Source organism: Leishmania panamensis, assembly GCF_000755165.1.
Source record: "Leishmania panamensis strain MHOM/PA/94/PSC-1 chromosome 6 sequence".
Taxonomy (NCBI): Eukaryota; Euglenozoa; class Kinetoplastea; order Trypanosomatida; family Trypanosomatidae; genus Leishmania; species Leishmania panamensis.
In genome coordinates this window covers 177030-199284 of record NC_025885.1, presented here as the reverse complement: position 1 = coordinate 199284, position 22255 = coordinate 177030, and the positions used below count along the sequence as shown (strand labels likewise).

The following is a 22255-nucleotide window of genomic DNA, read 5'->3' as shown; positions in this document are numbered from 1 at the left end:
CCCCCCTTCTCGACTCACACTTATCGTGGGGCGGATCGGGGGAGGGAAGAGCGGGCAGCCATTATGCCGCACCGGCACTTGACGAGATGGAAAAGCGGCGGTTTGTGCCGGTGCTTGCGAGGAAAGAGGTTGTCGAGCCTCTTTCCTCGTGCAATGGAGGTGCTCTGTGCCTCCCCGCCTGTCCCGCCCCTCTAACAGAGCGCCGGGCGGCCTCCTCTTTTTTAAAATGTTTTCTCCATCGGCGATGTGGGCGCTTTTTGTGTTTATTTGTTTGGTTTGGGGGTTAAAAAAATGTAAAAACGAAAAGGCGTACAAAAAATGAGAAACGAGAGAGAAGTGAGCGCCTCTCCCACAGCAGCGCAACGGGAGATGGGAGCTCGAGGCGAGGCATGGAGAGAGAGAGAGAGGGGGGGGGCACATGACTCGACACCTCACACCTTTGGTCGCTGGAGGGAATGTCAACGAACGTGCTTAGACAAGACCGATCTTGTTGGCGGTATCCAGGGCATCGTGGGCCGCAGACAGGCGGATGTACGCCTTCTTCAGACCATCCGGGCGGATCAGGGTGTTGACCTTCACAGCCTTGACCTGGTACAACTTGCGCATCGCCTTCTTGATCTCGGTCTTGTTGGCGCAGGCATCCACGATGAAGGTCAGGGTGTTGTTCTCCTCGATCTTCTTCATCGCCTTGTCTGTCGTCAGTGGGTAGCGGATCACACTGAAGGCAGTAATGTCCTTCGACTCCACGGTCACGCGGTTGCTCGGCTTTGCGATTGCTGGCCTGCGGTAGGTGTGCGGGCGGCGGAACTGCGGGCGGGTGTAGGACTTCCGCGTCGTCACCTTGACAACCTTGGTCGCCTTCACATCCTTCGGCGCGGCCTTCTTGGCGGTCTTCGGAGCAGCAGCCATGGTGGAAAACAACACTGCTTCAGTTGGGCAGGCCATATTGGACAGAGGCGCGCGAGAAGAGCGCGTTATCGCACGTGTAGAGGCGTGCGAAGCAGATTGTCCCAAGCAAAGAAGAACAGGGCAGGAGAAAAGGGGGGGGAAGTGGTGGTGACGGTCGGCACAAAGATAGCAGATGGGTGAGCGCAATGAAGCCGGACATGGGCACAGGTACTGTTTGGCCGTCTCCGGCCAAGGTGATGGAAACACTGGTGAGGGACATGGCACATCGAAGGGCTGCGACCTCCATTCAAACACATCCTGGGTGTTGTCGGCATAACTAATAAAGGTGTAGGAACGATATCCTTTTTTTTGGGGGGGGGAATCGGGTGTCCGTGTTGGCGTACGCGTTCTCTTAGGTGTGGCCCAGGCAAACTTTCCAGCAACAGAGAAGGAGCAGACTCGGCACACTCGTCTAAGCAATATGATGACCTTTTTTTTTTTGCTCGCGCGCAAAGGCTGCGCAGGGGCGTATTGCCCGTATTCTGCTGGTTTGTTGGGGAAAAAGAGCCAATGAGCCTTCAAAGACATTCCCACCAAATCTGCTCTCCTCGGGGATGAAGTGAGCAACAACGCAGCCGTCACGGTCTTTCTGTTCGCTGTTAAGGTATAGCTCAGAGCGTGCCGCAGGATTTGACGCACCACCGTGGGGGGGCCTGAGCGGCAGTCAGTTGAAACACAGCTAGTGGGTGAAAGAGTGCGTGCGGATGTGTGTGTGGGTGTGTGTGTGTGTGTGTCATCGTTAACGAGCGAAAGAAAAAGAGCCAGCTGGGGGCATCTTGACGATACACTAACCGTAGAAAACGAAAGAACGCCGGTGAACCGCAATCCTGCGGGAACACAATGACACTCCTCGAAAGCACCCTGTTGACGTGCCAAGCACCGTGGGCAGAGCTCACACGAAAACCTTCCAGCAAGAAACAGCGAGGAAAAGGGGTCACATCTCTCCTTCTGGCGCCATCCCGTCGTACGCTTTGGGAAGGACACGTCTGTACGATTGCCTCGCTCTGTGTTTCCCGCTTCCCGGTGCGTTCGCTTGAGTTCCGCTCGGATTCGCTGCCCCCCCCCCCCCGGTCGCGCGAAAGAAATGCGGTCCTGGAAGAGTAGGGTGTAGGAAGCAAAAAGGGTGTGCATTTCCACTCCATAGCGATGAGCCCCGCCCGCCAGCACCGGCCCCAACGAACCCCTTCCTCTGCCCGATGCGGCGACCCTGACAAGCGCAGCAGTGAGACACGCTCAAGAGGAGGAAAGCGTCTACTTTCGGCAGACGCCCTCGCGCCGCAAGGCGAACAGAGGAAAGGCCCACCCCGAAAACCGAAATCGATAACTGTGCCCCCTTCGACTGCCTGGCCCTCGACCTGGAGAACGCTGACCCTCGGTTGGTAACAGGAGGATCAGGGAAGCACACCAGTCTTTAAGCCTCTATCCCTCGCTGGTAGTCCTTGGCGAGGGCAAACCAGCTCTCTGTATTCCTACGGTCACATACCTTAACCTGGAAAGCCTCGTAAACGCGGTTCATGATGCGGTTCCACGCCTCGATGTACTTGCAGTCATCGAGAACGTCCGCGAGGGAGACGTCCTTAATGCAGCCGTGTAGAAGTACGTTGTCTTCAACACCATCGCTCACCTTCACATAAGACCCGTCCTTGTAGCCACCCAGCTGACGTACACAGTTCAGGGTGTGCTTTGCAATGTAGTAGGCCACCAGGTTGATCCCAAGATCCTCGGCGGCGTAAATTATGCTCTCAATAATGACATCGAAGCGGTAGGCGTTTGCGAGTTGGATGACGTTGCGGAAGCTCGCAATGGCGTTCTGCGTATCAGAGAGGGGAAAAAACACAACATCGTGCGGGTCGCTCGCGCATTCCTTTGCTGGTCGAAACGTTGTCATGACCTCCTTCAGGGGTTTGAGTGATACAGCTGGGATCTCATCATCCGGGGTGGAGCGCATCTGCATTGCGCCAGAAAGAGAGAAGTGCAAGATGTCGACCAGCTCAATCTTGACGTTTTCCAAATCAGGCGTGGCGTTGAGGTTCTTCCACCACTTCCACGGATAGGAGTCCAGCAGCTCCGCGGACTCCATCGTGATGGCAAGAGCCCAATTGTCCAGCGAGCGAGTAGTGCGCCAGGAAGGGTCGATCATTACATTCAGGCCGTCCTGCAGCTCTGCCAGAGAGTGCAGAATCACACGTGGAAGAGTAGTGATGCAAGCGCGCTTCATCGTTTTTTTTTCTTTGCTTCGCGCCTTTTAAGTGAAGCGGCGTGGGTGAGGTCTGAATTTTTTGTGGAATCGCAAGGGGTCTGGGCTTGATGGGTGGTGCAAGAAGGAGCAGAAATGAAAAAGGAACCGGTAAGCATTTGGTGAAGCGAAGTGGAGTGCCTGGTGCGAGCGAGAGAACCTAAAAACGAGCCGAGCAGCGGGGGGCACATGCCCCACCGTCGGGAGCCACCACGGTCGGTAGAGAAGTACACTTTAGCAGTTGTTTTTCTGCCTCGACGAGATGCGCTCAGCAAATCGCTTGGTCGACAAACTTGTTGGAGGCTGCCAGACGCCTCGGTCGCGAAACATGTGGCCACGCCGTGCTCACCGCCTAGCGCTGCCGCCGTAGTTTCGACGGGGCGGACGCTTTCCTTCCTGGGCAGGGCGGGAACGCCTTAGCCGAAGTACAGGATCCCCCTCCCCCCGCGGCCGCGACCTAGCAAACCCCCAGAGCGAGACACCCCTCGCGCGGCGCAGCGGCAGAGGACAACCAAGCGAGGGAAACGCGGGGGGGGGGGAGAAAAACCGCGACAACGCAAGGCGCGCACACCGACCAGCACACACCTCCCCCCTCCACGCCTGAGCAGCCGCAAGAGGACACGCGCTCCGAGATTCCAGGGCGCAGCGCAGAAGCAACGCCGGCAGCGGCACACCCGAACGGCACCCTCTGCGTAAGGAAGAGGGGGGCGGTGCCTCTCTGTTGGTGCGTTGGGCGAAAGCGAGGCAATGGACAGCGAAAAGGGCAAAAACAGCACTGGTGCAACGAGACCTACACGAGCAAGCGGCTGCCATTATGGGGATACAGCGCCCACACAAACAGCGTCAACGCAATCGATTGACACTGTTTGTGCGGCTAAGAAAGCGGCACTGTGTAGACGGCAATCAAGTCGCGCAAGTTGTTCAAGGTCACCTTACGCGCCGGCGACCTCCGATCCCCTGAGCCGGCGCCTGAGGAGGAGCGGGTCGCCGTCAATGAGCTGGCGTCATCCTCGCTCTCGTTGTCGTCCATGCCGAGCGACGTGCCGGCAAAGTCAAGGAGGTTAATCTCTGTCATGGCTCGCTCCACGCGGACACGCATGACATCTGACGTGACGGCAGGAATGGCGCGGCTTTCGCCCAGCTGCACCTCGAAAAAGTGTCGAAGCACCCGTAACGGGCCATCTGGGATGTAGGAGGCACATGAACCGAAGAGCTCGCGCCTCGCCAGTACCGCGTTGGTGGCCGTTGCCGGTGAGGCACCTGCCGACGCCAGTCCCGCTGCAGTACCGCTGCCGCCCGCCTTAGCCCTCCATGACGCGGCACCAGCTCCAGTTGCAGCATGAGTGGCGCCCGTAACATCCACCTCAGTGCCCTCGCCACATCTTGATGCCATGTGGAGGGTGCCTGGGGTGGAAAACAACAAATCCACAGCGGTGAGGCTGGCCGGTATGGTGGCGAGCGCGGTAGACGTGATCGCTGCAGCGACGGAATCCGCGTTCGCCGAGGGGGTAAGTACCCCACCGCAGGTCATCCACTCCAGCACCGCCAGCGAGGGGAGGCCGTCCACCAACCACGAACTGACCGGCGCGTCCTCCTTGGTCGGAGACGAGCTGGCCGCAGTGGTGCGGACAGCGCTGGCTGCGCGCGCCCGCGGAGCGCGACCGCCCGTAAACAGCGGCGCCCAGAGGTAAGCAAAGAGAGAAAAGAAGAAGAGTTGCTGCCGCAGCACCGCCTCGTCGCGGCGCCACTCTGCCACAGGGCAGCCGTACACCGCCGACCACGTGTCGGCACGGCAGAGGCCGTCGCGCAGCAGCCGCATCACCAAAAACTGCAACAGTGCCACAGCCGTCACGTAGTTGCCACCGCCGGCGCACCACCCCGCGAGTACAGTGTTTTCCTGCGGCGTGATGCAGCCCTTCAAAGGGAGGGACGCCATGCTGCCCTGCGCCTCTGCGGCGCGCTGGTTCATCACGTAGCTCGGCGTGATAAGACGCTCCTGGAAGAAGGTGAGCAGGTGCAGCGAGACTTGCACGCACCAGTGAAACAGGAACACCTCGTCACCTCGGTGCTCGCGCATCTCGCCGATCGGGAACTCAGGGTAGCTGCTCAACTGACTGCGAATAGTCCACACGCCATTCAACCCAGCGCTTGCACTCCCGTCGAACGACACATTGGCCGAGTCGACGACGCAGCGGTGCACCGTGTAGCCGGCGGGAGTGTAGTACTTGCGATCAAGGAACGTCATGATGAGGCTCAGCACCCGCTCCTCCCGTACGCCGGCATCAGCGAACAACGGGGGAGTGACGGCGGCCTTCTTGTCAGCTGCCGTTGCAGGCGGCGACGTGGCCGAAGAAGGTGACGTGACGGGAATAGACAACAACACGGACGACGTGTTTGCATCCGCCTTGTTCACTTTCTTCGCCGTTGTGGCTGCCGTCGTCGCTGCGACTGCAGAAAACGAGACGTTGCTCTTCGACCAGAGCCTCGTCGGCCACCCATCACCGCGCTCTTGCAGCCGGGAGCCGAACAGGACGCTTTGCTGCGGTGCCAGGAGCGACCTAGATGGCTCCAAAGCCTTCACCGACGACGTCGGCAGGGCGAGTACGGCATTGGCACGAGTCACATCGGCGTTGAGCAGCAGCGCTACACACATCCACTCCTGCACGAGCCGCGGGACCTCCCGCTGTACACGCTCGAGGTGCTGCGTGCGGAAGTCGAACTGCGCGTCCACCAGCATGTGCGCCATCGCCCCGCCTCTGGTAAAGAACGACACCCACGCACCGAGGCCTAGTAAGTCGGAGAGAAGGCAGAGTGTGCTATCCAGCACCCACGCCGGTGACGTGGCAGGGTCGGAGAAGAGAGGCGCGTCTGACACAGCCGACTTGGCGGCCGCCGAGGGAAAGACACGGCGGTGGTTCGTCAGAAACGCCTCGGACGAAAGAAACCGCACGAGCGCCTTACGCTGGCGCAGAAGCACCACCATCATGCGCGAGAGTAAGTTGCAGAGCACAACATCAATCGACTCCGTCACCACTGCGCTCGTGAGCAGGTACGCAATGCACTCCGCCTGCTGCAGCCGCATCGCCATAGCAGCGGTCGAATTAGTGCCCTCCTGCTCCTGCGCCGCCGCAGAGGCCATGACCTCCGCCGGCAGCTGGTCCGTCCCCGTCAGCGCGGCCACATAACCGCACAAGGATCGCAGCAAGCGCACGTGCGTACTGGAGCAGCCGTTTGCATAGCGCAGAAACCGAAAGCGCTCAGACGACAGCAGCGGCGGCGGGGTTGTGCTGAGGTAAGCCGGGGGCGGCGCTGTGGAGGATGCGCCAGCCTTGCCGAGCACCGCCGTCGCGCCACGGCCACGACTCGTGGGGTAGGCGGCTGCCCCGCCAGTCGCGCTGGAAGAAAAGTCGACCGGCGCCGGCGAGGACGCGCCCTGTGCTGCGCCGCCTGCCGAGGCCGCGCTCTTGAACAGAGAGGAGGAGGCAGGCGCCAGCAACAGCTGGATCAGCAGCGAGTGTCCAGAGAGTGGGAGGGTGCGAATCAGCTGCACCAGCTCTTGGCAACGCACTCGCACCTTGCGGGCCACGTCATCACAGCGGGAGGGGTGATAGGGAGGCGGGATGCTTCGCGGCGCCGGCCGTGCCGGCATCGGCAGCAGCGACGGGGTCTCTGTCGCCGTTGATCCCTTTGGGATCGCCGTCGTCGCGTCTGAGGCCGTGGTGGCAGTAGGCGGTGGGGCGGCCACAGCAGCTTCGATGGCCGCTGTGTTCTCCAGGTTCGCCTCGTAGAAGGCGAGGCTGCCCATGATCACCTGCTCCATCATCGCCCGGCCCCCGTGCTCCACCAACTCCCCGGTCAGCCGCGTGAAGTCGTCCTCCAGGATGACCAGGCTTGGGGTCAGCTGCCGCATGATGAGGGTGTCGCAGCCGGCGAATCCGTCAGTGCTGAGCGTCTGCATTACACGCGAAGCTTGTGCGATCATTTGTGCCGCCTGGCGGATGCGAGTTGGGTCGCCACCGTCCGTGCCGGTGCCGAAGCTCAGCAGGTGCGTCGCCAGTACGTCGCACGCGAAGCGCTCCACGTTGCAGCGTACCCACAGCAGTGCAGCTGAGTTCGGCGGGATCAAGGTCCCTGGCGAAGCGGCAGCCGCTCCCCTCGGTGGCCCAGGTTTCTGCGTTGCGACGGCGCCACTGCGAGTGATGGTGGTGGGGCGGGTGGCCCCAGCAACAGGTCGCTTTCCGTCCGTCTTGCTCACCGCCGCCGCCTCAGCCGTGCCGGCGCTCCCGTCCTCCATGAACGCCTGCGCTGCTGAGAGGGAAAGGCCCAGGGTGTGCTGCCGCCGCACTATCGCCCGCGTCGTCCTCACCAGGAAGTCCACGGCGATGAGGCTCGCGTACTGAGGGTTCACGCGCGACTGCAGCCTCTGCACCTCGCTCTGCAGCCATGACGTATGTATCGTCAGGTACACGGCGGCCGCGCTGCGAGAGCGGCCAAACCGGAGGAGGAGTTGGATCAGCGGCACGTGGAGGCTTTCAACGTACAGGGGCGTGACCGGTATCTTGACAACGTTCGAGATGACGCATCTGACAAGGGCCGCCTCGAGGTCCAGAAGGAACGGCACGCACCCCTTCGCTGTCGCCTCGTCGGCAAGGCGGTACAGCAGCTCCGCTGCGTCAACGTGGCGCCGCTCCGTAAGGAGCTGATTCGCCTCCTCGCGCAGGATGCCCACGAAGGCGGCGGTGTCGATGGCCTCCTTCTCCGACCTGGCAGCGGCGGTGGGCCCTGCCGACGAGCGGGAATTGTCCTTCACCTCACTGCGCAAAGGCCGCCCTGACGCTGCAGATCCTCCCTCGGCAGCATCGCGGTCACCGGTACTGCCCCTAGTGGTGAGGTTGGCCCTCATGCCGATCACGTGTCGCCATTGCCGCACCGAGGAGACATTCAACCCGCGCGTCGTCGGGTAAGAGGCGCCGGTGTTCGTCGTCATGGCATCCGCGCAACCGCCTGTCGCCGCTTCCTCTTCATCTGCCAGACCGCTGCGATGCATCGTCGAAGCACACGTTGTGGCGTGGCTGGACCTGGCGGCGGCCGATGAGTCGGTACTCGCAGCGCCTCCGGTGCCCCAGCCGAGGTCGACGACGGCGTCGTTCAGCCATGTCATATCGCTGCTGCCTTCCGAGGCGTAGCGCTGTGTAACACGACGAGAAACGAGACTCGGTCGTGCAAACCGTCGTGGATCGCCATCGCTAGCAGTTCGGCCGAGCACTGTGCTGAACACGCTGCTACTCCCGGCATCACCACCGCGCACGCGGGCAGTGGCAAAGCCAGCCAGCTTACCAGTCGAAGACGTCTCTCCATCAACCATGATGTTGGCGGAGGAGTACTTGCTGATAGCAGAGATTGCGGCCTTGGTGCCCTGCACGTTGGCCTTGAGAGCCTCAACGAGGTCACTGGCACGGTCGACGTCGCGGAACAGGAGGAGGAAGCTGTTCGCGTGCGCAAAGACAGAGGCGTGTAGTCTATGGGTGGCGATCGCGTGGTCCTCCGTCAGGTCGTGATCCAGCTTGAGGAAGTTCGCCTTGTTATCGCCGATTAGGCCGGTCAGCAAGTCATCCTTGTCAAAGGTGTAGGCAGAGACTTGCTGCTGCGTCTGGTCATGCGCTGTGGCAGTGATCGAGTTTGGCGCGTACCGCTCTCGGATGAGTGTCTCGCGCTGCGTCAGCATCTGATCCGCGCGGCTCTTTACTTGCTGCTGTTGCTGCATGCGCTCGGAAAGGCGCTGCGCCTCGTCGTGGGTCGTGACAGCTGTGGTGCGGCGGCCGCTAGCTGTAGATCCCGCTGCGCCTGTGCCCATCACCACACCCGGTGTGGCGCCGAGTGGTGGCGGAATAGTGTGGGTGCTAGCAGCGGCAGAGCGGGAGCGCACCCCGTGGCTATCATTGCTGTCGGCCCCGCCACGCTGGTGACGCCGCAACCGGCGTGCATGGCGCACCTCGCGACGACGGTCGTTGTTCATCGTCAGCAGTCGCGTTTGCTAATGTCCGCGTGTGTGTGTGTGTGTGTGTGTGGCGGTGGTGGTGGTGGTGGCGGTCTCCTACGTAGACGCCGATTACACAGAGGGCCCTTTTCATACGGACAAAGAATGGCTGGAGAGAGAGAGAGAGAGAAAATGGGGAAGAAGAGCGGTGCGCTAGTTGGCGTGCATGGGTGTCTCTCTCCAGTATGCGAGTAGGCAGGTAGCGGCTACCCACCAGGGTTATACACGCCCCGCCCCAATCAAGCACGGATCCCTCTCCCCTTCCCCCCTTTCCCAGTAGACACAGAAGACGCGCCAAGAGTGGTCGGGAGGGTGGCGGTGAGGATAATGATGGAAGGTGGCTGTGATTCCTGGGTGAAGTAAAAACAGCGCAAATCTGAAACATATGCGTAGAGGCATAGAGGAGAGGGGAAGAGGGGGACCAGAGAGACTGCAGTGCGGGTGGGGGGAGAGGAGGCGAGGGGGGGGCGAGGTAGAGGAAGGGACTACAAAGTCGAACGGCGCGTAGGAGCCATCATGTCCTCCTGACAGAGAGAGGGGGGAGGGAGGGGGTTGTACAATCGACGGAGGAGTCCACACACAAACGCACACGCACACGTACCAATGAATGAATCGCTATGGATGGGGAGGTGCCCCCACATCGGGGCCATTTCAAAGACTGAAAATATTGTTGCGAGGCATCCCTCATCGCCTTTTCTTTCCGCGCATCGATAGAGAACGAAGGGAGCGTGTAGAGATGCAGCCGCGACAGACGCACATTCCAGCAGTGGCAGACGCACGCGCGCAGAGCGAGACAGAGAGAGAGAGAGCTCCTCGGAGAAGCAGCTACAATATGTGTATACATACGCACCCACACCTTCCACCACGCATACCCCACTCGTGCACGTCCTCGCTCGGTTGGCTGGTGATAGCCCTGCACATGTGGCATGCATTGACGAACAAAGTCACACGTCGGCCTCATTACTACTAAAACTACCGCCACGGGGCAGCGAGGACACCGACGACCGTGGCGACGCTGCGGCAGTACCGGCGACCCATAACGCGGTGTCCTCGTACCGCCCCAGATTCGGCTCCACTTCGTCATTGCGGAAGCAAATAATACAGTGCAAGTTGCCACGCTCCTTCTTCGGCCCAGCTGGCGACGGCGACGACCGCGGAAAGTGGGACGCCTCCGCTGCGCTATCCATACCAGCATAGGCTGTGCGAAGCTTCGGCTGCTGTTGCGGCGGCGGCGAGGACGACGCTGGTAGAGGCGAGGACGCAGGCACTGAGCTGACGGCTTCGTTCATCGAGGCCATGGCGTTATTCGCAAGAGGAGCACTGGCCGCGCCACTGGGCGACAGTGGTGCAGACTGAGCTGCGGAAGACACACTAACGTTCCTTTCATGGCTCACACCAGGCTGCGCAACTGCCACCACTTTCTCTGCCAGTGCCTGCAGCTGCACCACTGTGGCAATGGACAAGCCGTCACCCACATCCTCGGGCGACTTAGCAAGGCCAGGCTTGAGAGCGGCCATGGTGGACACCGCTGGGGATGAGGAGGTGTGCGGCAGCGGCTGCTGCAAAAATGTTGACGGCGCTGCTGGCGGCAGTGGTGGTGTGGTGGTGGCGGCGAAGACCATCACCTCGATCGTATCGCTGCTGGTGTTGGACGCTGCATCGTCAAGGAAGTCAGCATCGACATCGTTATCGCTGATGCCGCGCAGCACAGTAGCACCGCTGTGCGGAATGGCATTCGGCAGTGCAACAAGGATAGTCTCAGCGGGGCTGTGTGCCTCGCTCGAGTTCCCGCCCTGTAGCTCTTGGGCCTGTCGCTTCTGCTGTCGCTGCTGCAACCCATCCGCATCCCTCATCTGTGCTGTGGCCGCCACCGCCACCGCCGCGGTGGTAGTAGCAGTGGTGGCGGTGGCGGCCACAGCACGAACAGTGACGTCAGCACCTTCGTCCGCCCCTTCCTTGGATAATTTCTTCTTTGGCTCGCGCCGCTGCACGCCCTGCTCGGGGTGGCGAATGTTAAAGAAAAAAGGCGACTTGCACTCGATGTCCTTCACAATCTGCGACCACTTGCGGGCGTACATCGCCTCGTGCCGGCCACGACTAACCTCTCCAATGAAGATGGTCGTGTCACAGCTGGACTCGGCCACGGTCGGCTTCAGAAAGTCCGCCTGCGCGAGCGGGATGTCCTGGTAGCCAATCGGCACCATGTAGTGGTTGTGGCAATGGTATATGAGGGCGCAGTGCGGGTCGCGCAGCGCCGCCTTCACGGCTGCCAGCGCATCGGTGTTGTTGTTGTAGAGGTGCGTCGTCTTGCCGCTACCGTGGACCTTGTACAGAATGTATGCACGCCCGCGCACCCCGAAGTGCCGGTTCAGCGCGTGGAACCAGCGGATTAGCGTGGCGTTACCGGTAAACGACCCCCACGCAATTTCGCCAAACGGCGGCTCAAAGCCTAGAATTGACATGATCTCCTCCTGCGAGTGTGGCGGGCGGTTAGTCCCGACGGCGCTCTCGCCCAGCCAGCTGTACAGGTAGTTGTACACGGATGTCAGCGAGGCTATACCGCAGGCGCGCGGGTACTGTTTGTTCACACACAGCAGCCGTGGCAGGCGAAGTACCAGCCGTGCCTCGAGGTCGGCTCGTGTCGTCTTCAGATTCACTGGAATAAGTGCGTCGCGGTCCAAGGCGAGGGTGTCAAGCTGCACCACTTGTAGCGGCGACGAAGAGAGCGACCCGGTTAACGCGCTGGCGTCAACTGGGACAACAGTGTTGCCCTCGCTGTCCGCGCCCATGGTCTGACGGCGCACTCGCAGTCGCTTGATTGCATCCTTCTCCTTCTTCGTCATCTTGCGGGTCGGCATTCGCTTTGCAGGTGCGAAGTCGATCGCCCACGCCTGTGAGTCGCTCACCTCCGCCGCAGTCACTGGTACTTCGCGCGGGCTGGATGCGGTGCCATCCACCTGAAGCTGCACCTGTTGTTGCCGATCATACAGCTCCTGGCTGGCACCTTCTTCAGCAGCTGCTGTCAAGTCAATCCTCGTCTCTGCCGGCGAGATCCACAACCCCACAGGCGCGGCGTCGTCTTCTTCCGGTGCGGCAGCGCTCTGTGAGTAACCTGCCATCGACGTGGCGTAGGCGTTAGGCGGTGCGGGCACGTAAACCTCATCCACCGCTGAGACCACCGGCACACCCGAGAGAATCGTCATGGCGTTCAGCGGCGCGATCTCGACTCTGCGTGTCAGTGCGCTCAGCTGCAGCGGCGCTAGCTCGGCGGCAGAAGCTTGCAGAAACATCGAAGCCTCGGCCTCCACTTCGCAGAGGGCATCTCCGATGCTACCACCGTCTTCGTCTGCGCTTGCCTGCTCTTCTTCGAGCGCTGGGGAAGACGCATCAGCTCCCTCGTTCACAGCTACTACGGCAACAGGGGTATCCGGTGCACTATCGACTTCACACATCTCAATTTTGGTGGCAGCAGCGTCGTGGGGATCTACGCACAGATGATCCATCGCTGCCGCCGCCGCTGCTGCTGCTGTAACGGAGTGGGGTACCTAAACCGATGGAGTAAGAGAGAGAGAGGGGGGGGAAGAAATAGGGGAGGGGAGGGGGTTGTGCGAGACTCGTTGCCCTTTTAGTTCCGCGTGTATGGGGCTGTAGGGGTGTCGCTTGCTGCAGCTGGACAGTGTCAGCGAAGAAGTGAAAGAAGAAGGGAGGGATCGAGTAGGGGCGAGGAAATACAAAAGGCGGCGGAGGCATGCAAGGGGAGCATTCGGGTAAGAGAAGGCGTCAGTCTCGCGTGCGAGGGCACCCACCTCGTCTCTCTCTTTCGAAAGTCGGTCGGCCTGCGCTCTCCTGCTCCCTCGCAGCCCATGCACCATGGCAGCAGTGGCCCCTTCACAGAGGGAAACAACACGCAGGTGCGCAGTACCCTGTTGCTCCTACGCGCTCTAACACTCATGCTTAGACGCGAAGCGTTTCACGCGGAGAGAAGACAGCAGTCTGGCGTGGCACAAGACTAAGGAGCGAGCGTGCCAGTGAAAAGGGGTGCTCAACCGGAGGAAGGTGGTGGTGCAGCGGCGGTGGGGACGGGGAGAAGGAGGTGCACCACCGTGAGGGATCACCGCACGTCATGTGAACACGTCCTTGATGTTGTCCTTCACACTTGTATAACCACCATCTTCCCTCTGCCCTCCCCTTCAACTCGCACTGTGGTGGACACACTCCTGGTCTGAGAAAAGCGGAGAGAGGGAATAAGAGAGCACAGGCGACAACGCGTTTCCCTCTTTGATCCTTCTCTCTCCTACCGCGCCCATTCTGCGCCACTCAGTATGGCCTCAAACCTCCCCCCACTCTACACCAGGAGCTACCCCACAGGGGGCCCACCGCGGGGTGCGAAGCGGCCGTAGGCACGCGGCACAGCAATGCGCAGGCCCAGTCAGCTGAGCACGACGCCGGCCTCAAACTCTGCCCACCTCCGCCTCGCACGTCGCCTCGAAGTCGCTCCCACTGCGCCGGTCGCCGCGTCGCGCATATCCTCGTCGGGGTGGCGCTCGGGCCCCTCCCTCCCCTCCCCACCACCACGCCACTGGGCAGCCAGGGGGCCGGGTGGGATACAGTCGAGTCAGCATGGCGCCGTGCCCATCAGGTGGATGGTGCGAGCACGCCCACTGCCGCGGCCCGCTCCGACGTCACGCCATCCACGGCCTGACCGCCGGCATCCGCAGCGATGCATCGCTCTGACCTCCCCCCTCCCCTCCACGTCGCCGTCGCTTGGCCCCGCCACCACCAGACGTGGCTCTGCATTGGCAGCGAGAGGGGCGGGCCTGCCGGGCTTCTCCCCCCTACAGAGAGAGAGAGAGAGTGGGTGAACCGGACCCCTGCGATGCCGCGCGCACTGTGGCGTGTGTCTCTCTCCTCCCCCTCCTCGGGCCATCAGAGGCACAGGGCGATGAGGCGAAAATGGGCAGAAGACGCAGCTGAAAGCGCTTACGCCAGCCACAGACACGCAGAAGGTAGAGGAAAGGGGAAAGAGAGGAGTGGGTGGATGGAGAAGGAAATTGATGGCACGTGAACGCATGGCATGGAAAAGAGAGGAACAACCGGCACATCACCCAATCGCCCCACTCCCTGAGCAGAAACACGCACGCACACGCGCACACGCACTGGCGCAGACTGCTGTTTGTCCCTATCATAGTGGCAGTAACAGCGTCGCCAAGCACCTTCCTGATCGTGCCTCTCTCTCTTTACGGGGAAGACCCCTTCAGCAGAGAGGGGGTGGCCCATCAGCGCGTGCCTCCATTAGGCATTACGTGGGCATGTGTGGCCGCTGACGATCTCAGCCTCGCCCGCAAACGATCATTACTCGAACGGGCAACTCGCGCCACTCACCCTAGACGGTCGCTCCGCCGTGATGTCAGCCATGTGTGCCGCGTAGTCCTCCGGACTCATCGTCGCCCACCAGTACGCCTTGTGGATAGACTGCCGGAAGAGCGCGTACTGGTGATCGCAGAAGTACAGCGTGCGCAGCTTCCACACGTCGGGGGTCCAAATCAGCACAATGCTGCCGCAGCAAAGCCACGGCACCCACCATCGCTGCATCAGCGGCACCCAGCTGGGATGCTGCCGGCGGAAGAGCCATGTGTTCACCTCCGGCGCAGGCGCGGTCTTGGAAGCAGCAACAGCGACAGCAGACTTCGACGCGGCCTTCGACCCAGATGCATCACGGGCTCCGTCGGTGAACTGCGACAGCTGCTTCAGCTCAATCGCTGATGTCCGCTCCACTTTGAAGCCGCGTGGCGTTTGCGACGTCTGCCTGTGCAGGTAGACGCCGCCTACCTGAAGAGCAGCGGCGGCCTCCTCGGGGGAGAGATGCAGCCCGTGCCCGCCTGAAGAGCTCACCTTGCCATCGACGGCAGCAGCAACACCAGCAGTGTCTGTGCTCTTGTGGGTCTCCTCTGCTGCCGCCGCGGCAGCCGCCGTCGCAGTTGCCTCGGCCTCCAGTGCGCGCTTCGCATGGCGACCGAAGAATGGCACGGCGCTCCAGCACCGAACCGCGTACGACTCGATGGCCCTCGCGTTCGCTATGTCGTAGGCGAGGATCTCCTGTTGAATGTCGCTGACGAAGGCCTCGGCGGCCTGCAGGTCAGCCGCCTCGGGGCTGTTCGGCAAGAGCCCCCCCCTCGGAATACCTAGAATGAAGTTGCGGGTAAGGGTGTCGGCCTGCTGCGCTGTCGTGCCGACGGCGGCGGAGCTCACGTTCGGCGCTGAGCCCGACGAGAACGCGTTGCTGCTCATCTCTCCTGCGCCACTGCAGAAGAGCGAGTATAGAGAGGGAGGGAGGGAGGGGAATGGTGTGAAGACGTAAGAGTGAGAGCGCACAGAGAAGAAGAACTAAAACGAGGGAGTGTGTGTGTGATGCTTGCTGCGAAGAAAAGACAAGGGGGCGGCTGCTCCGGTCGCTGCAGCCACGGATGCGTAGGCGCTGTGTGTCTGTCTGAGTTTAGGCGAGCACTTCCTCTCCCCTCGCCACCGTGAGAAGAAGAGAAGGGAGAGGAGGGGAGGGGAGGAGATGGAGAAGGAGTGCCAAGTCTTCAGAAGAGGGGGGGTGAGTATATGCGTGCGTGCGTGCAATCGCGTACGCTTCGGTATCCGCACACGCCGGTCAATCGAAAAAGCGGCCCAATTAGGTCCCAACACCGCGCGGTTGACCCTCCCCCCTCCCCCTCCCGCACGTACGTGTGGAGGAGGGAGGGAGAGAGCGGGCACACCCCGCCCCCTGTCCTTCCAGCCTTCTACAGGCTTGTGTCATTCAAGGGAGAAGAAACGGTCTGCAGGCGCGCATGTGGAAGAGGGAGTAGTACGTCACGGATGGCGGTGCACAAGTCGCTCAGCTGAGCAGACTAGAAAGCACCGCGGCGCCGTACTTGCCATGGCTGAGATACACCTCGCGCAAGAGGGGCAGCAGCCGAAACGTCATGGGACCGCCGCCGCTGCTGCGGGATCCGTCGCATGGGGGTTCACCGTACTCCAGCGCTGCGGTCGCGGTGGAGATGAGTGCGTTCTCGTCCAGGTGGTGGCACCCGCGCAGCCATAGGCGCTGCAGCGACAAGGACACATGTTGAGAGAGATGCTGGTGCTGTTGCGCTGCGGTCGCTGTCAGTGAACTCGGCGACGTCGACGCACGCAGCATGCACTTCAGATCAAGAAGATCAACTCCAGTATTGGACAGGTTCAGCTCTGCCAACCCTCGCAGACAGCCAAGGACGCCGACGTCATCATCAGTACAAGACAACAAGTGTCTGTGCTGCGAGTCTCTCGCTCCTGGTGGATTACCGCCACTGCCTAGCTGCACGCACCCCACCAGCGAGAGAAAGCGGAGGGCAGGGCAGAACATGATATATGGGAACGCTTCGGCGTTCGTGAGGTGCGTCGCCCCAGTGACGGTAAGCTCAGTCAGGGTCGAGCGCCGCGCTGCACCGTCGGCAGCCAGCGCCAGGAATCGCAAGGACGACAGTCGTCGACAGCTTGCCAGCTGCAGTACCTCCAGCTGAGGAAAGAACGCCAACGCCGCGAGGCCCGCCGCTGTAATGTCGGTGTTTGAAAGCGCGAGTGTGCGCAGTGTGGCTGCAAAGGCGGGGAGTCGGCCGTGCCACGGCAGTGGTGGCGGCACCGCCTGCAGGTCGCCGTCGTCTTCCGCTCTCTCACCATCCCCGCCCCGCCTGGCGACCGCTGCAGCAGTCCCCACAGTCTCGCTTGGCTCGTACGGGCACCACGCGGCCAACGAACGCACTCGCGTACTCGCGATGTTGAGCACCTCCAGAGCCGTCCACGACGCCAGTGCAGCCGTCAGAGCAGCCTCCGTGACGTTGGTGTGGTAGAGATCAAGCTCTACAACGTTCGTGAAGCCGCGCAGTGGACGAATGTGCGTCACGGCGTCGCACGAGCGCAGCAACACGTGGCGTACATGCGGAAAGACCAATGCGGGTGGCAACGGCTCGTCTGCAGCCACGGCAAGGTCCATGCCGTCGGGGTCGTCGGGGACCACCTCGCGCCATGCGAGGTGCTCTGCCACGGCAGCAGTAGCTTGCGCTGTCAAAGTCTCTTCGTCAGCCACAAGCCCTGTCAGCCCGTCGGCGGTGAGCTGCCTTGTGTAGGAAAGGTCCAGCACAGCCAAGGGTGGGCACTTGTGGAGCAGACGATGCGCGATGCCGGTCGTTGTTGCCTTCGGATGATGCAGCCTCGAGAGCTCATCGCCGGCACCACCACCAGCTGTGGAGGCCTCACTCTTGTCGCGCGCAACCAAGAGTACTGGTAGGCGAGACAACGCCGGGCATTCCTGCATCCGCAGCTGATTTAGTGTGCGAGAGAGGCGCAAGCCCGCCACCCCCTCCGCCGACACACGGGTGCGACTGACATCTAGGGTGCACAGAGACGGCAGCGTTGCAGCGACGCTAACGTCCGTTACCCCAGGGCACCGGTCCAGTACCAAGCACTCGAGCCCCACCATCTTGCTGAGGGAACGAAGCCCGGCATCGGTCAGACCTGTGCTGGAGGCGATGAGAACGCGGAGCGCAGTCAGCAGAGGAGCGGCCTCGACACTCCCTGCTGCAGTCGCCTCATCGACTGCGGTGGCGTCTGCCTCCCTGCTCCACAGCTGATGAACGGTGGTGAATGAGGAGCACCCCTCAAGCATCAGCCACACCAGCCGTGGGCAGCGCCCCAGCGGGTGCAGCGCATGTCCTTGCACGGAGGACAGAGACAAGTTCAGCTCGCGCAGATGAAGAAGCAGCGGCAGCCATGAGACCTGCGAGAGACGCCCGCATCCCTCGAGAGAAAGGCGATGTAGGCACCGCAGCTGCGGCAGATCACGGGCAACATCCTCGTCAAACACCTGCGTATAGGAGAGGTCCAGGTCGACCAGGGTGTCAGCCCAGTACGTAGGGCGCGACCGCGACGAAGAGCTGCTGTGACCCTTTCGATGGTGGCGACGCTCGCGAGAGCGATGGCGTGGGGAATCAGGAGGCAAAGCAGGCTCCATTGCCCAGTCACTGGATGATAGATCAGGATGCACCGGCGCTGCAGGTGCGGGTGGGCTTGGCACGGCAAGGGCACGTACATCGACCCCCTTTGCTGAAGCCACGCTGCTCCCCGCCTCGTCAGCAGCAGCAGTAGCGACGTGAGGCGTGGGCAGCGATAGGGATGACGACGAGGCCGCCACAGCGGCGGAAGTCAACGTCGGCGCGTAGGACCGCAGTGGCGATACCGTCAGGTCTGGGTATAATATGTTGCTCGACCGCGGCGGCAGGTCGCGTCGAGGATCTGCGTGAGTCCGAATTGGAGCTGACGCTGATGCATGTGTCGCTGAAGGCAGACGATGTGCGCTGAGTACCGCACCAGGCACTGCTGCGGAGGAAGCCCTCAGTAGTGGAGCCCCTGATGTAGCCTTTCGAAGAACGTGGGCAGGCCTAGCGTGTGCTGATACGCTGCTCATGGCGGTGGCCTCAGTGCGCAGTGAAGACCACCGCCGCGACGGCGTCCACGGCTCGATGGCGCTGCCCTGCAGCGTGCGCGAGGATGTCGTGGCAGTAGCGCCAGCAGCAGCGTCCCTGCCACCGCCACTCATCGAGGCACCAGAACCGCCACCGTCTTCGACTGCTGTTCCACCATATCTGCCCAGTACGACGTCCTGCGGACGCAGAATGAAGACAGGCTGCCGCCGCTCCTCCGCCTCCGTCTGGGCAGCTTGCCAAAGCGAAATCCGCATCTCCAGCTCCCCTTCCTCGTCGGAGGCGAATAGGTCAAGCTGACTGCTGTGGCGCACCGAGCACGGGGTGTGGGACGGATGCGACGGTGACGGGACCGGAGAGGCGTCCGTCGCATAACTACCCTCGCGGCGTGTGCCAAGCGCGTTCCCCGCGTCGCTCGCCGCCGCTGCCCCCCACAAGCTGCGCAGGCGTGCGTGCGAGGCGTCGCCGCCAGAGTCACACGCCGCACACGTGGACCGAGAGGAAAGCGATGACAGGGCCGGTACTGCCATGCTGGTGCTGGTGGTGGTGACGGCAGTGTGGTCTACCCCTCGCTGATTCAATCGACTGAATTGCTGCACGAAGTCCGGGTTAGGGGAGCCCATAGCAGTCGCCGCCACGGTGGCCGCCGTCCGTGAGGTCTCCGTCGTGGTGGCCGTGGTGACAGTGGTCGATACGGATGACGTGTCCGACAGTGGCGGACACAAGAAGGTGGTCGTCTGGATTTGGCTGTTCATGGCCAGCGAAAGATGCGTCACGCCGGGGCAGACGCAGGCGAGGTGGCGCAGCTGCGCGTCAGACAAATTGCCGTGCGTGAGGCGTAGCGAGCGCACCTCCGGGTGAGCTGGCAGCAGGGTCGCCATCGCGGCATCAGCGGCCTTGCCGTGCACGTGTAGATGCGTTACAGGGAAGCGAAGCGTGATGGCCGCCGGTGCACCAAGCAACGGCAGCACCGTGTCGGTAGGTCTGCCCAGATGATAATCAAGGGTGTCGTCGTTGTCGTTGGCAGCCGCTCCCTCTCCTCTTGATGCCCTTGGAGAGCATATCGGTTGTGTCAGTTCAGGGTCGAAGTCTACAGAACAGCCTGCATGGCGCACGCAGCCACTGGAGGCGATTGTTGTGGTGGTGACTTGTGTTATGCACGTCGCCCTTTCGGCATTGGCAGCCATCGCTGCCGCTTCACTCAGATGAGACACGAAACTACGATTCAGGTCATCGACAGGGGCCCTAAAACCGCGCGCGTCGGCGCTGTGGCTGCCGCCGCATACGACATCGCCCTCGCTCGCCAGAGTAGGGTCACAGCTTCCCTGAGACTCACCAAGTGGGCGTGTCGCCTGGCCGTATCGCTCGTGCATTGGTGATGATGGTTGCCCCGTGCCCTCATCCGCCATCACCAGCCCCGCCCTCTCCTGTGGGAGTGGCGGAGGTGCCTCCGACAGCATCGCCCACAACGCCTGCGTGTCCGCCTGCTTGTACCGCACGAGGCTTAGCGACACCGGCAATCGATCGCGGCGCACCCACCACAGCGCATGGCAGAGGGTCTGCAGGGCGGCGGACGTGGGCGGCGGAGCCGGCGCCGGTAGAGGGGTAGCAGACGGTGTAGCATGCGCAAGCCGCACAGGCAGTGGCGCGCTGGTGGAAAAACCGATGCGCGCTGCGGTGACCCCTCTGGTACCTAACGCGAAGACAGCTTGGCTCTCGGTCCCCGCCGCCGCCATATCGAAGATCTCCTGCGTCGTCGAAGTCGGCGATGTAGTGTTCAGCAAGCAGTGCGGGGCCGAGACTGGGCTAGTGTGTCTTTGCACCACTGGCACCGGGGAAAGCGGAGAGAAGCTAGTGGGTGGCGTTACAGCAGCCACTGGAATTCGGCGACTCTGATGGACCGTAGACCGGGAGGACAGCTGTTGGTACTGCTGCTGCAGTGGAGGCGTTGCAGAAAAGCTGCTCGGCGTACGGCCAACGTTGTCGTCGTAGCCCACTGCTCTCGCTGGTGGTGGCGGAGTTGATGGCCTAAACAACAGCATTGGCGGCGGCGGCGGCGGCAGCGCGCGTGAAACAGAGTACCTCGCCAGAGTCGTCATCGCTGGTGCCTGCGGTTGCTTGATTGGCGGTATCGAAGGCGAGAGCGATGGCTGGAAGGGCAGCGACGTGATCATCACGTTCGTAGACGATACAAAGAGTAGTGCAAGTGGCGCCGCTAGCACCGTCTCATCGCGCTGATGAGCAGCCTCGACCTGCACAGGGGAGGCCGCGCGACGGCGTGACGCATGCAGCACACCCACTCGCGACAGACGCGCTGCGGTGGCCGGTGACGGTCGATGTGGCCGAACTTGCAGAACCAGTGAACCGAGCGGTGGCAGTGCGCAGCCACCGGTGAGGTACATCTCGAGTTCGCGCCGTGACTGCGGAGACACCGCCATGAATGCGAGTGGTCGCGTCACGGCCACCGGCACCGGCGGCGTCAGCGGTACTCCAGTGGAGGCGGCGGTCGCTGCGGATCTGGATGGCGCCTGCATCGCCTTTGCAAAGAGCGCATCGGCCATTATGAGCGGTGAGCGTACTGACCTGCCGGCTGCGGCACCACCAACACCGAGTGAGGAACCGCCATTTCGGGTGTTGTTGGATGTGCTGCCGATAGTAGTGGTGGCGTTGCATGGCAGGTAGCCGATAATGGACTGCAACGCACTGGGGGTAAGTCGAACACGTTCATACAGCACAGCAGTCGCCGAAGTGGGTGATGGCGGAAGAAGATGAAGAGGCAGCGGTGCATGTATTTCACCAGTAGCAGACGTTACGTTCCGCAGCTTTGACAGCGGCGGTGACGCCATCCGCGCTACACAGCTTGAGCTGTGCGCGTGTGTGGGTAAGTATGAAGAAGGCCAACAGCGGGATGGTGGAGGAGAGGGAGAGACATACAGACACGCAGGGCTGAGAGGGACGAGAGGGGAAAATGAGAAATGGCTGAGTAAGATTAGTTCATGCACATAGAGGAGCGAAAACCGTGACAACAGTGTGCTGGTGAAACGGAAAAAAAGAAAAAAACAAAATGGCAATAATGTGTGTGTGATGCGTCTGATTCGTGTGCGTGACGCGCCTGCCGGTGGACCTGGTCTCTCTCTGCAGGGCGTATGCGTGCGTGTGTGCTCGTATAACTGGCGTGCTGAAGGCCTCGCTCACTTTCTTCCGCTCATCTCCATCGAGCACGCCCAAGTACACCTTCCCTGTACCACGACTCAAGAGGAGGGCGAACGAGGAAAGACGAAGACGCTCCTCACTACTGCTGACCGGCTCATCAATCGCACACACACACACACACACACACACACACCGATGACGGCGAAGGGGAGAAATTCTCCACCGAACAGAACAAGCAGTAGGAAAAGAAAGAAAGCAAAACGAGTCAACAACACGCAGGGACAGCCGCGCAGGAAGGCGCACACACATAACACGCACGGCTGAGTGTGCAGGTAAGCCTGTGTGGGTGTGGGTGTGTGGGTGTGTGCCTGGCTACGTTCC

At 61.8% G+C, this 22255-nt stretch overlaps 6 protein-coding genes across 6 annotated transcripts, besides 1 other annotated feature; all 6 read right to left on the bottom strand.

The window, feature by feature from the left end:
• Positions 1-471: 471 nt before the first annotated feature.
• On the bottom strand, positions 472-945 carry LPMP_060560 (60S ribosomal protein L23a, putative; the record flags this gene model as incomplete). The annotated part of the gene is made up of 1 exon (XM_010705635.1): positions 472-945. The coding sequence occupies one exon, from the start codon at positions 943-945 to the stop codon at positions 472-474; it is 474 nt and encodes a 157-aa protein (XP_010703937.1).
• Positions 946-2359: 1414 nt separating this feature from the next.
• On the bottom strand, positions 2360-3166 carry DUT (deoxyuridine triphosphatase, putative; the record flags this gene model as incomplete). The annotated part of the gene is made up of 1 exon (XM_010705634.1): positions 2360-3166. The coding sequence occupies one exon, from the start codon at positions 3164-3166 to the stop codon at positions 2360-2362; it is 807 nt and encodes a 268-aa protein (XP_010703936.1).
• Positions 3167-4058: 892 nt separating this feature from the next.
• On the bottom strand, positions 4059-9200 carry LPMP_060540 (hypothetical protein; the record flags this gene model as incomplete). The annotated part of the gene is made up of 1 exon (XM_010705633.1): positions 4059-9200. The coding sequence occupies one exon, from the start codon at positions 9198-9200 to the stop codon at positions 4059-4061; it is 5142 nt and encodes a 1713-aa protein (XP_010703935.1).
• Positions 9201-10165: 965 nt separating this feature from the next.
• LPMP_060530 (hypothetical protein) lies at positions 10166-12724 on the bottom strand (the record flags this gene model as incomplete). Its single annotated transcript, XM_010705632.1, has 1 exon — positions 10166-12724. The coding sequence occupies one exon, from the start codon at positions 12722-12724 to the stop codon at positions 10166-10168; it is 2559 nt and encodes an 852-aa protein (XP_010703934.1).
• Positions 12725-13521: 797 nt separating this feature from the next.
• Positions 13522-14142: a repeat region.
• A 431-nt stretch (positions 14143-14573) lies between these two features.
• On the bottom strand, positions 14574-15509 carry LPMP_060520 (hypothetical protein; the record flags this gene model as incomplete). The annotated part of the gene is made up of 1 exon (XM_010705631.1): positions 14574-15509. One exon carries the CDS (start codon positions 15507-15509, stop codon positions 14574-14576), a length of 936 nt encoding a protein of 311 aa, XP_010703933.1.
• Positions 15510-16101: 592 nt separating this feature from the next.
• On the bottom strand, positions 16102-21567 carry LPMP_060510 (hypothetical protein; the record flags this gene model as incomplete). Its single annotated transcript, XM_010705630.1, has 1 exon — positions 16102-21567. One exon carries the CDS (start codon positions 21565-21567, stop codon positions 16102-16104), a length of 5466 nt encoding a protein of 1821 aa, XP_010703932.1.
• Between the last annotated feature and the right edge of the window lie 688 nt (positions 21568-22255).